Source organism: Tupaia chinensis, unplaced genomic scaffold (assembly GCF_000334495.1).
Source record: "Tupaia chinensis unplaced genomic scaffold, TupChi_1.0 Scaffold147003_1, whole genome shotgun sequence".
Lineage (NCBI taxonomy): Eukaryota > Metazoa > Chordata > Mammalia > Scandentia > Tupaiidae > Tupaia > Tupaia belangeri.
In genome coordinates this window covers 2896345-2910538 of record NW_006206856.1, presented here as the reverse complement: position 1 = coordinate 2910538, position 14194 = coordinate 2896345, and the positions used below count along the sequence as shown (strand labels likewise).

Here is a 14194-nt window from a genome sequence, read left to right as displayed (position 1 = left end):
ACATCAGACAGGCCCTAGTAAGACTGGGAGTGTCACAGACATGGCTGAGATCACCACTGACCAATGCCTTGTCCCAGGGGAATCCCCACCCAGCCCTCCTACAGAATGATCTTGGGCCCTGTTTGGGCTCAGGACAACCAGTGTTCTCCCCGACTGCTGCCCCATCTGATGGGGACGAACAGGGAGGGCAGAGGAGGGTGCAGGATGGAGCCCACGGGCCTATGTATGCTCTTCACCCAGATCCTGCAGCTGCTCGGCATGGACCTGGGGCTGAAGACTAAAGTCCCACAGGGAAAACATCTGGGGAAAGGGGTGGGAATGGAAGCCCCATTTCCAAAAGTTTCCGAAGGTCTCCTAGATGGAAGACAGCACCGAGGAGAACTCTGGCTGCAAATGTGGCAACAGTGGGCAACCCTGTCAGGCTGGTAAGACCAGCTGGTGTGGGCCCAGGAAAACCAAGGACCTAGGGGGTGAACTGAGGGCTGGAGCCGGGGAATGAAGGGCAGGGATGTCTGTTGAGGCCCAAATAGAAGGCCTGGGACGGGAAGGAGTGCCTGGATGGGAGAGATGCCGGAGTGGGAGGGGTGCTAAGCAGACTCTTGCACCAGGATAAGAAAGACAGGCATTTGGTTTACAAAGAGGACACAGGCTGGTGACAACGTAGCCTCTTCCTGCAATGGCTCTGAGCTCCAGCCTGGGAATGAGAAATGTGCCTCTGCCTCTTCCCTTCCTGGCTATCCAGGAGCTCTGGACTGGACCCAGTGGCCTCAGGTCCAACCCCTTCCCTTTTCCAAGAGAACCTCGCTCATATCTTCACTGGCAAAACAGGGGACTGGACTAGAAGCACTGTACCATCCTGCCGGGGGTTCTTCAGGAAAGAACTTCGTTTCCAAAGCTACCTCTGAGAGAGGAGCCCCACAGTTGCCCCAGGGTGATGTACATGGGACCCCGAACTTCCCTTCTGCGCTGCACAGCCCACCTCCGCTCTACACACTGTCCAAAGTGCCTGATGGATTTATTTTATATACAACTCAGGACCTCCCAGTCTCATTTCCACTGGCTAGTGGCTTGTGCTTTTCCTATCTTTCCAAAACAGCTCAGGCCTGAGTGATAGAAAACAATCCCTGAAGTCCACGCTTGAAACTTGCACCCACGCTTTGGGCCGAGATTTGGGGGTACTGCGCACCAGTGCTTTTGTAAGAAACTGTAAGATTTCATCTAAAGCATCACCCACAATTCCATTTCCTTGGCTCAGCAGAGGAAGTCAGCCCCACTGCTGCCAGGGAAATTGAGCTTCAAAGGCTTCACCTCTTTTGGAGGCGCTGTGTGCTCCCCACAGGTCTACTGGCCTGGGAACAGTTACCTGAGCCTGGGGTCACACGCATGGCACCCCCAGAGATCTCTGATAAGAGGTTCACCTGCCCTGGCATTACACATTACAGTCCTGAATCTCTTTCCACCCTCCTAAGGACATTTCACAATCTACCCTTCCCTCCAGCCTCTCATGGACGGCAGCCGGGCTTCCTTCCTATCCATTCTCAAGCTCCACTCCAGAGAGAGGATGAGAATCCTCCTCCTTTCAGCAGTTGGGGACAGGAGGGGATTGGCGAGAGGTGAGGGCTCGGCTGGCGCCATCCAGGAGTGCATAAAGGAGAGGCCCCGGCCTCCTCCCCCCTCCCTTCTAAATACACTTCTCAGTTCCCGGCGAGGACTCCTCCCTCTTCACTTCCTCCAGCAGTTCCCTAAGGAGGGAGTGGGAGCTCCTGAACGCGGAAACCGAGGTGCTGGTCTAGACTGCGTAGTCGCCTTTAGTCATAGTGATCAATGCCCTTCCCTGGGCTATCCCAAGCTACGGAGCTACTTCCCCCGGCTCAACCGGTCTGTGACAAACTAAGGAGGCTCAAGGTGCTGGAGTAGGCGTTCCGCCCCAGCCGAGTCCGACACATGGATGGTTCCAAGGGCCGGCCCGCAGCCGGGACCCACAGGGAGCTACGCTGAACGCCGACCCTTGATACTGCCACTTACCGGGGAGGGGCGGGATGCCCGCGACCGCCCCCACCCCCCCCCCGCCGGCGGGGGGCGCGGCCAGCACCCGCCCCCCCCCGCCACCGGCGGCTCCTAGCTCCCACCTGATCCCGGCGCGGCCTGCGCACCAGCGAGGTGCGCGCAGTGAAGTACTGCTCGAGCTCCGAGTCCGAGTCCTCCTGGCTGCAGTAGCCACTGCTCGTCGTGCTGCTCCAGGTCATCTCGAAAGAAGGCGTCTCCGCCTCGCCCATCGCCGCGCCCGCCCGGTCCCCGGCTCCCGTGTGTCGGCGGCTTCCTACCACCACCCCGTGCGCGTGCGTATGTGCGTGAGCGCGTGCGCAGAGACCAGCGCCGCGCGGCAACCGTTAAGACTGAAACGTGGGCAGCCAGGATCTAGCTCTCGTCTCATTGGGGGAGGAGCGTTCGGAGGCGGGGACACACACGCTCGCCTCTAGTAATGACTTCATCGCCCAGGCATCCTCGCAGGCCCCACCTCCCGCAGGGCACGTCTCAGAGCGTGTGCGCATGTGCACCAACATCGCCTCAGGACCGGAAGCGGGTGTGGCAAGTGCGCGTGCGCAGCGCTTAGGCGAGGCTAGGAAGTGGTTGGCTTGTGGCCTGGGGGGTCTGCGCGAAGTCTGCGTCCGGAGCACTCATCAGTGCTCGCTGCACGAATTAGCCCCTGTAGGCTGCGGGGATATAGGCTTTTGGATCGCTCGATGCGCGCAGTACCCCGAGGCTCTTGGGAAGGCCCGGGCAGTGGCCCGCCCGCCCGCGGGGCCCCGTTCTGCCCGTCCGCCCCTGATCCTGGTGCTCACCACGTTAGTGTCCCGCTCCAGCGCGGGTTCCCAACCGAGGTCCCGAGGCCCGCAGCAGTCCAGGCAGACGAGTGCGCGGCAGCGGTAGTGGCAGGTGAACTTGCAGTCTGCAGAGAGGTCTGGCGGTGAGGCGGAGGAGCCCCGGGCACTGAAGGGCAACCCCGAGATGAGGACCGTTGCTCGTCAGCACTGCAGGACCGGGCACGGTCCCTTCCGTTGCTACACAGACTGTTGGTCCTGGGGCGCCTGCAAACTGGCTGGAAGCCTTCCCGCAGTTAAGGACCCAGGCCTGCTCCGCGGTTCCCTCTTCCTTCCCACTTACTCGAAGGAAAAAACGAAGCCTCCACCCTTTCTCCACCTCTAGTTGTCATCCATCTCTACTTCCCTCAGTCGGAAACACTGGTCTATACACACTTAAATTCCTTGCCCTGGCTGTCTCCTCTACTTCCTGCAGTCTGTCTGCTCTACCCTCCAAGAAGCAGCCCTGGTCAGGTCGTCAGCCATCTGTGTATGGCCAGCGGCCTCCAGTGCTCCATCCTCAATTCTCACCCTCAGCAGCATCAATCATCGTTGGATGCTTTGTCCCCTAGACTCTCAGGGGCCACCCTCACCTGGCCTTCCTCCCTTCTCCCTGCAGCTCCTGCTCAGCTCCTTTGCTCATGCTGTTGCTCCCTCCAGATCTAATGATGACTGGAACTCAGCCCTGATTCCTGCCCTGCTCTGTCTACACTCACCTGGCCCAGGTTTAAGGCTGGGGCACTGGCTCCCCCTCAGGGAACATCCTCATGCCAGTAACTTCCCTTGGCTGTCTGCTAGACATTTCAAGTGAATGTGGTCAAAATTAACTCACTTTTCTCTCCCCTCCCCTTTGTCTGAACAGGGTTCCTCACCTCAGCAAAAAATTGCAACTCTTTCCTCAGTTATTTGAAACAATTTTTTCCTCAGTTATTTGAAACAAACACCCACACTTAATCCTTGATCCCACCTTTCTTACACCGATTGCCCTGTTCCTCTTTTCAATGGCCACTTTATTTTCCCTTGAGAACATTGCCATGACCCATCTTTGTTCATGCTTTGTGGGTGTTTTGTTTTGCTATAGGGCATGTGTGCTCCCGAGAGAGAGAGACAGAGAGACAGAGAGAGGCAGAGAGAGAGCAAGCATGGGAAAACGAGCAATCATTCCCTGGGGAAATAGCCATGCTGCAATCCCTTCTCCACTTTCCTCTTGTAATTTTAGGCACACATACACTCCTGGCATGTTTTTCAAGCTGGTGGTCCGGGACTTGAAACATGCAATCAGTCATGTGGGATCTGGGCACCTTAACCTCCAAGCCACCTGCTGGCCCCTATGTTTTGAATTCTGTCAGCTCCTGTGCTTCCCTCCAGGTGAGCTGGTGAGTTGGTGACATGCTCCTGTTCTGCATGACAGGGGCTGCATCCCTGAGTTCACAAATGACCTAGAACAGCGAGGCTCTGCCTAGGCTGCGCGGGACTGTGATCTGGGGAGTGGAGCAAAATCAGTGCTACTGAGGCCCACTGCCAGCCGCTGTTTCCGCAGATGTGAGGGATCCAGGCACAGGACGGGGGTTGGAGAGCTGTGAAAGTGCCCCAGGTGACTCTAGCTGGGGTACAGCCAGTGGAGAGGAGGAGAGGAACCTCTGCTTGATGGTGATGCTCAGGAGGGCAGAGGGATGGCTGGGTATGCACCTTCCATGTTTCAGCATCTGCCTCATTACCTGAACAGGCTCTGCTAAATAGCCTCACCAAGATTTCTGTTTGCAGGGTACCCATCCAAGGTTCTTTCTCCAGGTCCCCTCCCTAGGTGGGTAACTTCCCTTCACCCCTGGGACTCTGGAGGGGGACACAGTGAATGAATCTGGGAAGAGGCGGGCCTGGGAATATGGGCTCAGAGGGGAGTTAGCACAAAGTCCTTCTCAAGAAGGACCAAGGCGCTTTAAAGAAACTTGAAATCAGCGCCTTGTTATTCACAGGCGACTGCCTCTGCTCAACTGTGCCACAGACGCAGATGGAGAGCAGCAGGGCATAACCCATCTTCCCACATTCTCTTCCGCGATGGGGCAGAGGGAACTGGTCGGTGAAGAACATCCCCGCTGACCGCCTCCGCCACGACTTGACTGACAGCGTCAGCGCTACCCCCTGGCCGCCCACTTCGCTCTCGCCAGCACGCGGGGCAGCTACTCACGCGCGCACTGCAGGCCCTTACGCACGACGCCCCAGATGAAGTCGCCGCAGAGGTCGCACCACGTGTGCGTGGCGGGCCCCGCAGGCTGGAAGCGGTGGCCACGGCCGGGGACCAGCTGCCCTGCGGGGTTGCGCGCGGTGCCCGGCGTGATGCGCAGCGCGTTGGGTCGCGGGGCGGGCTCTGACTTTGGCTCCGCCCCCAGAACCGAGGCAGGGCGGCGGGAAAGGGCTCGGGAGAGTTTTGCAATGGAAACATGGGGGCTCGGGAGATTTTTGCAATGGAAACTTGGGCGCGGGGGCTGATTCTACAGGCTGGGCGGACCCGGCGGGGGCTGGGGCACGTTCGCCTTTTCCCTCATCTCTACCATCCACTCCCCTCAACGACGAGGACCGCAAAGGTTCACACCGAGACAGACGTGTTTCTGGAGGTCAGCTTTACTGTGGTAGAGGAAGAGGGTCCCACATCCGGCCCTAGCCTCCGCCCAGGCCTCCTGCCCCAGTTTGCAGAGACAGCGCTCTCTGCTTACCCAGCGCCGCTCCGCTCCGCTCCGGGGTAGAGCAGGAAGTGGGGAGCCCTGGGGGTGGGGAGGGAGAAGCCATCCTCTTCACAGGCCCCGGAGAGGAAACTGGGGCTCTGGCTAAGATGGATGGGGGCGTGAAGTTCAAAGGCACATTCGGGGTGGGTTTTCTTGGCATGAGTGGGTTGCTTCGCAGCACCTGCAGCCCTCACTTAGCCCTGTCACCCTGGGCTGCCACGACACAAGCCTTTCCATGCTTCTGCCAGTGCTTGACCTGGCACTCCCTGCAGACAGGTGGGCGGTGGAGATGTCAGCGCTTGCGGGGAGTAGGGGCGGACCCGAAGGCTTGGGGCGGGACTTAGGTGTCCGCGGTCCTAGGATGCCCTCACCTGCAGCAATACCACTCTTTCTGGCAACGCGAGCAGCGCTTGGATGCCTCCACGCCGCAGTGGGCACAGCGGGGTCGCTCTGGAGCCACCGCCTCTAGCACGTCCAGTCTGTAGGTCTCAGCCCACCTGGGGAAGGCGCAGGAAGACCCCACTGGGCTTGGCAGGTGAGGGTACAAGAGTCTCCTGTACCCCCAGTTGCCCCTCTGCCAGCTCGCAGGACTCACCTCTGTGCCTGCAGCCGCAGGTCCTGCTCTGAAGGGCTGAACACGTGCCGGAGCTGGTGCTTGGCAATAGCCTGCCACTTGCCTCTGTTCTCTCGCTCCAGCCGCTCCCAGATTTCTGGGATCTAAGGGAGGGAAGTACAGCGTGGCAGGAAGGTGCTAAGGAAGTGGATAGTGGTCCTGAGAACCTAACTCTCCAGTACCTACCTGCTCCAACACCAGGTCCTTCTTAGGGGACTGGGTTTCTGCCAGGGCCAGCTGGGCCAGAAAACGCTGCAGGTCTGCCAGGTTGGGCAGCTGGTCAAGTAGTATGTCCGTGAGGAAGGCCCGAAGCTGCAAAGGTGTCCAGAAGGCCCGTGTGAAGCAGTTGCTGGCCACAGCCAAGGCACAGGGAGGGTCTCACTGGACTGAGGGTGCCTAGGGGCCCTACGTCCCCCTGGCTGCTGTATCACCTGAGGCTCAAGGTCTGGAAAGAGGACTGGGGCTGAGGTGGGCAGGCAGAGATCAGCAGCAGGGGTGAGTGACCTAGGATAGGCTGGGGCTGTGGGGCTCGCGTGGGGAGCACCCACCTTGAGTAGCTGGCCCTTGACAAAGTTTGTAAGGTGGTAGCGGGCCTGGGCCTCAGGGCTTAGCAGCAGGTTATAGAGCGCGATCCACACCTGGCCGTCCAACTTGCTCAGCTTTTGTTGTTCGGAGGTGGCCACTGTCTGCCAACGGCCACCCTCGAATTGCTGCAGCTTGCCTGGGAAGAGGAATGGCACTCTGGGTGCGGCACTGCGTTCTCTCCGAGTGAGCCAGCCGTGTGGGCTGGAGGGCAAGCGCTGCCTGGGCATGGTGGAAGACCCTCGGCCACAAGCTTTACCCAGGCCATGTGCTGCTGGCCCCAGAGTAGGGCACGTCCTCATACAGGCCCTGCTTGCCGCAGAACCAGGTCTTGGGCCACCTTGGGTAGGCTGGTTGGTGCGCCTGAGTGCAGGCTGTGCACCCCTCAATCCCGAAGGGAGTCCTGGAAGCAGTAGGCTTCCAGCAGATGGAAGACCTTACCTCCTTCCCGCCGAGTCCAGGGACTGTGTTCTAGCAGTTCCACCAGGAGGCAGGGCAAGTTATGGGTGCTGAGCATGCGGCTCAGGGTGCTCAGAGAAAGGCTGGGGCAGCAGAGGTGGGGTGGGGTGAGCAGAGGCTCTGGGCCCCGTTTTCCAGCCCTCCACTGTAGGCCCAGGCCTGCATAGCTGCCCACCTGTCCATGCAGTCTGTGATGTAGCGCAGTACTGAGAGGGCCTTCAGGGCGATCTCGAATTCCATCAGCTCTGCCTGTTTTTGCAGCTCCTGGGAGGCCAACTGTGTCCAAACGGGCCTGGAGAACCTGGACCTAGGCCTTGCCCATCTCAGGGACCCTTAACCCACCTGCATTGGGGTGCAGTCCTGTGACCCCGCCTCCTCAGGGGGGCCACCCCGGCCACTCCGGGCCACCAACAGAGTCAGTTTGCGGTGGCAATAGTCTACCAAATCCAAGACAGCATCCTCTGCTGACTCACACACCTCCTGGGGAGCAGGGGAGGCCAAACTTTCTCTGGTGCCCTCCCCACCCAGACACCATTTCCCTTCCTGCCAGACCCTGGCTTGGAGCAGCCGCCCATGGGCATGGTTGGTCTGGTTGGTCCTTACCTTGTGGAAGAAAACCGTCTCCAGGAGGTTGATGATGGAGGCCTCATGGTGTACCTATCAGACACAGGAGGACAGGGCCACCCACTCTCCTCCCCAGTCCAGGGCCCTCTGAAGGGGAAGGAGGAGGTGTGAGCCAGGGCCCCGCTCACCACCATGTATATGGGGAAGGTGTTCTGGGGCTTGAAGTCTTCCAGCCTGCACAGCACGGGGAACACCTTCTGCTTCCACATCTCCACTGCAATGAGCTCCTCCACCAGTGCTGGGATCTTGGACGTGGAGGAGTGGGGCAGGACAGGAATGCAAAAGGCCTCATGAATACTCTTCCCAACTTCTTTTCTGCACTTTTTTTTTTTTAATTGCTAGAGGTGTGCACACTCAATAGAGAGAGAAGGAGGGAGAAAGTGCCCTCCATGGGGCATGGTCGTGATGCAATTCTGTTTCTCCTTCTCGTCAGGATTCTGGGCATGGACACTCGGAAACCCAGGGTGTTTTCCCAGCTGCCGGCAATGGGGTTCAAACTGCAACCGTCCATGTGAGATCTAGCTCCTTTCACCACTTGGTTAGGGGGTGACCCGCTTCTACACCTTAGGCTTTCACTGCTTCTTCTTTGTGTGTGTGTTTCAGTTTTGCTACAGGACACATGTTCTTGCCGGGGGTGGAAGAAGAGAAAAAAAGCACTCCCTTCAAGGGGGATAGCCACACTGCAATCCCTTCTTCATTCTCCTCTTGGGATTTTGGGTACACACCAACACACGCCTGGTGTGTGTTTCAAGCAGCCAGGTCTAGGACTTGAACCATGCTGTTAGCCATGTGGGATCCAGCCGCCTTAACCTGCATGCCATGGATTGGCCCTAGACCTTTATGCCTAGATGCCCCCAACATCTCTGTGGGGACATCCCCTGCTCCCTGTGACTCCTCTACAGACCGCTTTGGTCCCTGCACCTGTATCCATATCCCCCCATCACCCAGCAGGCTGCCCTTCCAAGCCAGCCCTCCTGTTCTCGGCCTCCCTCTGTCCCTGTCCTCTGACCTGCCAAAGCTCTGTGTGCCTTGGCCTCAGCCTTGCCCCGGGCCTTGCAGTGCTCTGGCCCCACTCCAGCTCCTAAGAGCAGGCTCCCCCTTTTTCCTTACAGAAGACTCTCTGTCATGTGCAACTCAGGTGGCCCACTGGGGCCAGCTCCAGCCGGGCACCTCTCTGGTTTCTAATGCCCTGTCTCAGGTTGGGAAGGCTGGCTTCTTCCATGCCAAGGCCCACTCCCACTTCAGTACCTCCCCTGGGCTTTCAATTCCATAACGCCTTTGGCACTTGGACCTTCCCGCCCCCTAGGTGCTCGGGGACCCACGCTGTTTTCCTGGCCAACATGTGACCTGCATGGTCACAAAACAAAAAATGTCATGGAGGGTGGCACCTGCAGTCCTGAGGGGTAGCGAGGTGAGGTGTGGGGAGGGAAGACAGGAGTGTTCTTGTGACCCGGTACCTTCCGGTGGGTGACCAGCAGCTCCTGAATGGGCTCGCCCTGGCTGACGCTGGCGTCCAGGATGGCTTGCATGTTCAGCTTCTCCAGGTGCTCGTGCTGCTGGCTCCACCTGCCCCAGACGGTGTGCGTTTGTGCGGGCCAGGAGCGAGTATGCGGGCTGATCCTGCTCCCCCTAACCCGCTCCTGAGAGGCCAGAGGGGCTCGGGAGCCACATTCTCCTACCTCGCAGGGCTTTGCCTCCCACATGGGGGCCCCTCCCCCCAATGTCGGGTCCAGCGGCTGCACTCGAGGACTCAGACCCCGCGACTCCGCCTGTGCAACTGCCTCACCCTTCTGAGCCCATCTCACGGATCGGGAAGCTGTGCAGACCCTGCACCAGCACTTCGGCCTCCCCCGGCAGCAGCAGCTCCAGGTCACCCATGTCGGGGCCAGCGTCCGACTGACCTCGGCGAGTGGCCGAGATGGGGGTGCCGATACACTCGGGGACGACGGACTCTGGCGGGACCAAAGCCTGAGACAGGACTGTTGTAGCGCAGTTGGGGCGCGCGGGTCCTCGGCGCCATGGAAACCAGCAAGCCTCGCGCCTGCGCAATGCGGCCTGGGCCCCGCCCCCGCTTGCAGCGGGCGCAGTGTCCCGCCCTCCCTACCCGATGCCAATAGTAACTTGACTCAGATTTCTAGCGCTTTTCCCCTCACACCCGTAGCGAGTCCCCCCATCCCCAGCTCCAGATTCCCGTGGCCTCCACTTGCTTCTCAGACAGCGGTCGGCCTGCACAGTGCCACATAAATACTAGGTCCGAAGAGGCTTATCAATGCAGCTTTGTGGGATCTACCTCCTGCCCTCGCTCCTATTTTGGGACTTAGATGCTTGCTAGTCCGCCCCTTAGCGTCCATGTTCCAGCCCCGTGGACCTCCCTCGGGTCCTCATACATCCCAAGGCAGCTCTCGCCTCAGGGCTTTGCACTCGTTTCCTCGCCTGGAATACTTCTCCTTATTCAGAGCTCAGCTTAAATCACGTAGCCAGGCCTGTCTTGTCCATCTGATCTGCAGCCGTCCCTGCTCCCATCCCAACTCACTCTTCACATCCTGATCGTTTTTCCTGCAGTTCACAGTTTACAGTCAGCCTGCAGCTCTACTTGGCCAGAGCCGGTCCTGCCCACTAGATGGCGCTCCAGCACGCCAGGACCGTGGCTGGCTGTCCTCCGCTGGGTCTCTAGCGGCAGGCTCAGAGGCAGTACTCAACAACGGCAGGTTGAAACGGATGACTTTATTTACAGAACCGAGGGTCAACCTGCTGGCCTAGCCCCCAGGTACCAGGCAAGGCTTAGCGGAGGGAGCAGCATGCCCCGTTCTGCCACTGCCAGCCTCACTTCCAGCAGATAATGATGTTGGGGTCGTTTTCAAGCCGCTCATCCAGCTCGTGGTAGCTCATGCCTGGATTGGGTGTGGAGGTGAGATCAGTGGTCGTGGCTCAGCCCCGTGGCCTGACCTCACCCTGCCTGCCCCTCCTGCCTGCACCTGTCTTGCAGCAGATCTCGTCGTAGCTGTGGCAGCCTGTGTAAAGCCGGGCAGGGTGGCTCCTCTCCTCCCGAGACACCCGAACGGGGTACTTCTGCAGTCGCCGGATGAGGTTCTTCATAAGCCCAAACTGGATCAACTTCCTGGAGTGAAGGTCCGGGAAGAGACAGCTGATGCCAATTTTACCCCTCCCCCTTTAATTTCGTCTCAGTGGCCATCATCTCCAGGAAGCCTGCCTGGACTAGCAGTGCCATGTGCTTCTGCTCACTAGAAATCTGCTTTCTCTCTGACCCAGGGCTCTGGAGAGACAAACAAACCCCTCATGTCCCAGGGAGACACCCTCTGACCTTTCATCCACGTGCTGCAGCTGCTGGGGGTGGCGGCCGATGAGGTCCCGTACAGTGGTGCCAGGGCTCAGGCTGCAGTACAACTGGAACACATCCCGCAGACTGGCCCTCTTGTGCCCTATGAGTGCCAGGGGTCAGCTTGCCAGCTGGGCCCGCCTTCCCCAGATGACCTCCAGCAGAGCCCACCACTACCTTGCTTGGTCACGTAGGATAGACACGCCTCCTGCAGGGACTTGTCATCTATCAGGTCCTGGACCTTGGGTGTTGGGCAGTAGACGTTGGAGTACTGGAGGGGAGCAGAGGGCAACAGGGGCCTGCGTGAGGGGCTGGGGGTGCTGACACAGCCCTAGTCTGGCCCATACCCCAGACTCACTTACCTGGAGGATGGACACCAGTGTCACGACGCCATAGTACCTGGGAGAAAGAGATGTGCTCAGCTCCCGAGGACCACGCCTTCCCAGGCCCAGTTTGTGGGCTCCCCCACCCTGCGGCTTTTTCCTGACTGGCACCCCCGCCCGGGGCGTGACTGCAGCCCCACTCACAGCAGGTTCTGGATAGCAATGCGCACCAGGTTGAGCTCCACATCTGCCTCAGCCGAGATCTTCTGGACGTGGCGAAAGCCATCGATGTAGGGCAGGATCTGGGTAGAGGAGGGCAGGCTCAGTGGAGGGGGCAAGAGGCCAGGGCTGTGGCTAGCCCTAGGTGAGGATACCCAGGGGACAGTGCACACCTGCTGTGTGGTGAGGTCCCACTGAGAGTTGAAGAAATCCTCCTTGTCCTTGGTAAAGACAGGTACGTCATACTCCTGGGCCACAGGAGGGTCTGGCCGCTGCTCAATCACCTTCAGGTGGATGGTGTTGGACTCATCTGGAGGGGTCCCATCCATTTGTCAGTGCCATCCCTTGCCATCCAGGCCTCCCAGCATCCTTGGAAGCAGGCAGGTGGCTCTGGGTAGGGTCAGTGCCCCTCTCTTGTGGAGCGGGAAACTGAGGTCTACAGAGGGGAAGGAATGTGCCCCAGAGCAAGCAGGAGTACTCTGGTGCCCACCCACTGCCAGCCCCATCATGCATGGGACCCCGGCTCCCAACACCCCAGCTCATGGCTATTTTCTGGCCAGCAGCTTGTTTGTGAGTCTTGTCCTCCTCCCCTGGTGGCTGGGCTCCCCCTCCTCTACCACCTTCCCACCCTTCACCCCCTCTGCCGTCCAGAGGCTGGACTGTACCGATGGGTAGTGTGCAGCGGCCGGAAGCATTCAGCTCCTCCAGCAGGATGGTCATGATGGGCACCAGCTTCTGCTTGCTCTCCTCTGAGGACACGAAGCTGCTTTCCAGCTGGACAGAGCGGGCACGGACAGCATGGTGGGCTGTCTGGGTCCTGAGCCAGCAGAGGCCCAGGGTGGGGTCGGGGGTGCTCTGGACACAAGGGTACATGTTTCCCAGCTCTGCCTGCCCACACGCCCATGCCCATCTCACTGCAGACCTCCAGCGTAGTCAGGTAGCCGGCCAGCTTCTTAACGATGGGTTCCAGGGCACAGGTCTTGGCCTGGGCATCGCACACGAAGCCCAGGTTGAAGAGGAGGGCGTTGCGGCTGTACTTCTTGTGTTCGATGCACACAGGGCAGCCAATCAGCTTCTTATCCATGGCAGTGCTGGATGGTCAGAACAGAGTCAGTCTGCCCCCAAGCCTGTCCCCTCCCCGGCCCCTCCCCCCAGCCAGGGCCTCACACAGTGATGAGCTTGTTCTGCAGCTCTGGCTTGGTGATGATGTACACCTGGACCGTGTCAAACAGCTCCCTGGAGATGAAGTCCTCAGGGACCTAGGGAAGGGAGCAGAGGACACTGGGACTGAGCGGAGGACAGAGGGTGACTCCCCAGGTCCCAAGCCCCCTTCTCTAGCATATCCCTTTCCCATCCACTCAGGCCTGCGATTGCTTGGTGTTTCCAAACACACTCTGTACTCACCTGCTTCCGGACTTCTGCATATGCTGTTCGCCCTACCTAGGACACTTCCCTCATCTAACTTTCTATGCATCATTTAGGTCTCGACTCAACGGAGGGATGCTCGTGGGCTATTCACCCCACCTCTTGTGGGACCTGCTACTTCCACTGGGCTCGTACAGCCGGATTCCCCACAAACAATGCCAATGTGACATGTCTCCCCTGCCACCCTGGGAGCTAGGGGTCTGGGTCCCAGTATCCTCTCAATACACCGTTGTCCACAAATGGAGTGGCATGCCTGCCTGCAGCACGGAGACCCACTACCTCCAGAGAACCTTCCTCTCCCCACCTAGTCCCACGAGCCTAGGTCGTACCTGATAGGTGATTTTAGGTCCCAGCGTGGGGTGGAACTCGCTGAAAAATATACATTCGATACGGCAGCTGCTGCCCATGGTGCTAGCAGGGCCCGGGTCCGCAGTTCTTCTTCTCTTATCCGCGGAGGCGCCCCCACCCAAGGGAACACCTGTCAGAGACAGTCGGAGGCCCGGCGCACCAAGTCACGCACACACCAGGGAAGCCTTCTGCTCAACGGCGTCTGCGCAGCGCGACTCAGAGGCGTGGCCCGGGGAAGGCGGGGCTCTTCTCAGGAAGTGCCTGGGTGGGTAGACGTCTTACCCGGAAGTGAGGGGACAGAGCGGCGGCGCTCGCGACAGGTCCCTGAGTATCCAGCTTTCTCGGGTGAGGCAGGCAAATCCCTAGCGTGGAGGGGCAGCGCGCCAGCGACACGTGGGGAGGCAGAGCGCGATGGGATCCACGCTGGAACTGGGGCCTCACCTGGGAACTACAATTCCCATAGTGCGCCACGCACTCCCAGCTAGCCCTCCTGCGCGCGATGGCGTAGTGCACGCTGGGATTTGTAGTTTTATATGGTCTCGTGCTTCCTACCTGGAAGGTGGGCCAGCGATTAGTACCAGCTAAGATACAGGTACACGCGGACAGCCTCGACTGGCACGTAGTGACTATTTCTGGTACTAGTGGTGCTGGTTTTGGTACTGTTCCTTCCCACCATAATTTCT

The 14194-nt window shown here is 59.5% G+C and overlaps 4 protein-coding genes across 6 annotated transcripts in view; 1 reads left to right on the top strand and 3 right to left on the bottom strand.

Moving 5' to 3' along the window:
• RASSF1 (Ras association domain family member 1) overlaps positions 1-2747 on the bottom strand; it is a 6734-nt gene extending 3987 nt beyond the window's left edge. The window contains exon 1 of the mRNA XM_006169376.3: positions 2130-2747. Within this exon, the coding sequence (XP_006169438.1) occupies positions 2130-2276 (147 nt within the window). The 5' untranslated portion in view covers positions 2277-2747. The remainder of the gene's footprint in view (positions 1-2129) is intronic.
• A 2715-nt stretch (positions 2748-5462) lies between these two features.
• ZMYND10 (zinc finger MYND-type containing 10) lies at positions 5463-10439 on the bottom strand. Of its 3 annotated transcripts, XM_006169373.3 has the most exons (12): positions 9646-10439; positions 9317-9425; positions 7988-8104; positions 7839-7892; positions 7578-7715; positions 7411-7499; positions 7218-7318; positions 6743-6915; positions 6381-6506; positions 6177-6298; positions 5953-6078; positions 5463-5847 (listed from the first exon to the last, which is right to left on the bottom strand). In XM_006169373.3, exons 1-12 carry the CDS (start codon positions 9735-9737, stop codon positions 5772-5774), a joined length of 1323 nt encoding a protein of 440 aa, XP_006169435.1. In that variant the 5' UTR covers positions 9738-10439; the 3' UTR covers positions 5463-5771. The 3 variants fall into 3 exon arrangements, with proteins under 3 accessions (XP_006169435.1, XP_006169436.1, XP_006169437.1); XM_006169374.3 differs by lacking the exon at positions 7578-7715 and having other exon boundaries at positions 7411-7511; XM_006169375.3 differs by lacking the exon at positions 7578-7715.
• Positions 10440-10565: 126 nt separating this feature from the next.
• On the bottom strand, positions 10566-13741 carry NPRL2 (NPR2 like, GATOR1 complex subunit). Its single transcript, XM_006169372.3, has 11 exons — positions 13493-13741; positions 12906-12997; positions 12661-12829; positions 12404-12512; positions 11912-12048; positions 11724-11821; positions 11559-11595; positions 11374-11467; positions 11182-11299; positions 10835-10977; positions 10566-10750 (listed from the first exon to the last, which is right to left on the bottom strand). Exons 1-11 carry the CDS (start codon positions 13568-13570, stop codon positions 10683-10685), a joined length of 1143 nt encoding a protein of 380 aa, XP_006169434.1. The 5' UTR covers positions 13571-13741; the 3' UTR covers positions 10566-10682.
• A 302-nt stretch (positions 13742-14043) lies between these two features.
• The window catches only part of CYB561D2 (cytochrome b561 family member D2), a 2559-nt gene continuing 2408 nt past the window's right edge, over positions 14044-14194 (top strand). Inside the window, exon 1 of the mRNA XM_006169371.3 lies at positions 14044-14103. The gene's annotated coding sequence lies outside the window, so the exon portion shown is untranslated. The remainder of the gene's footprint in view (positions 14104-14194) is intronic.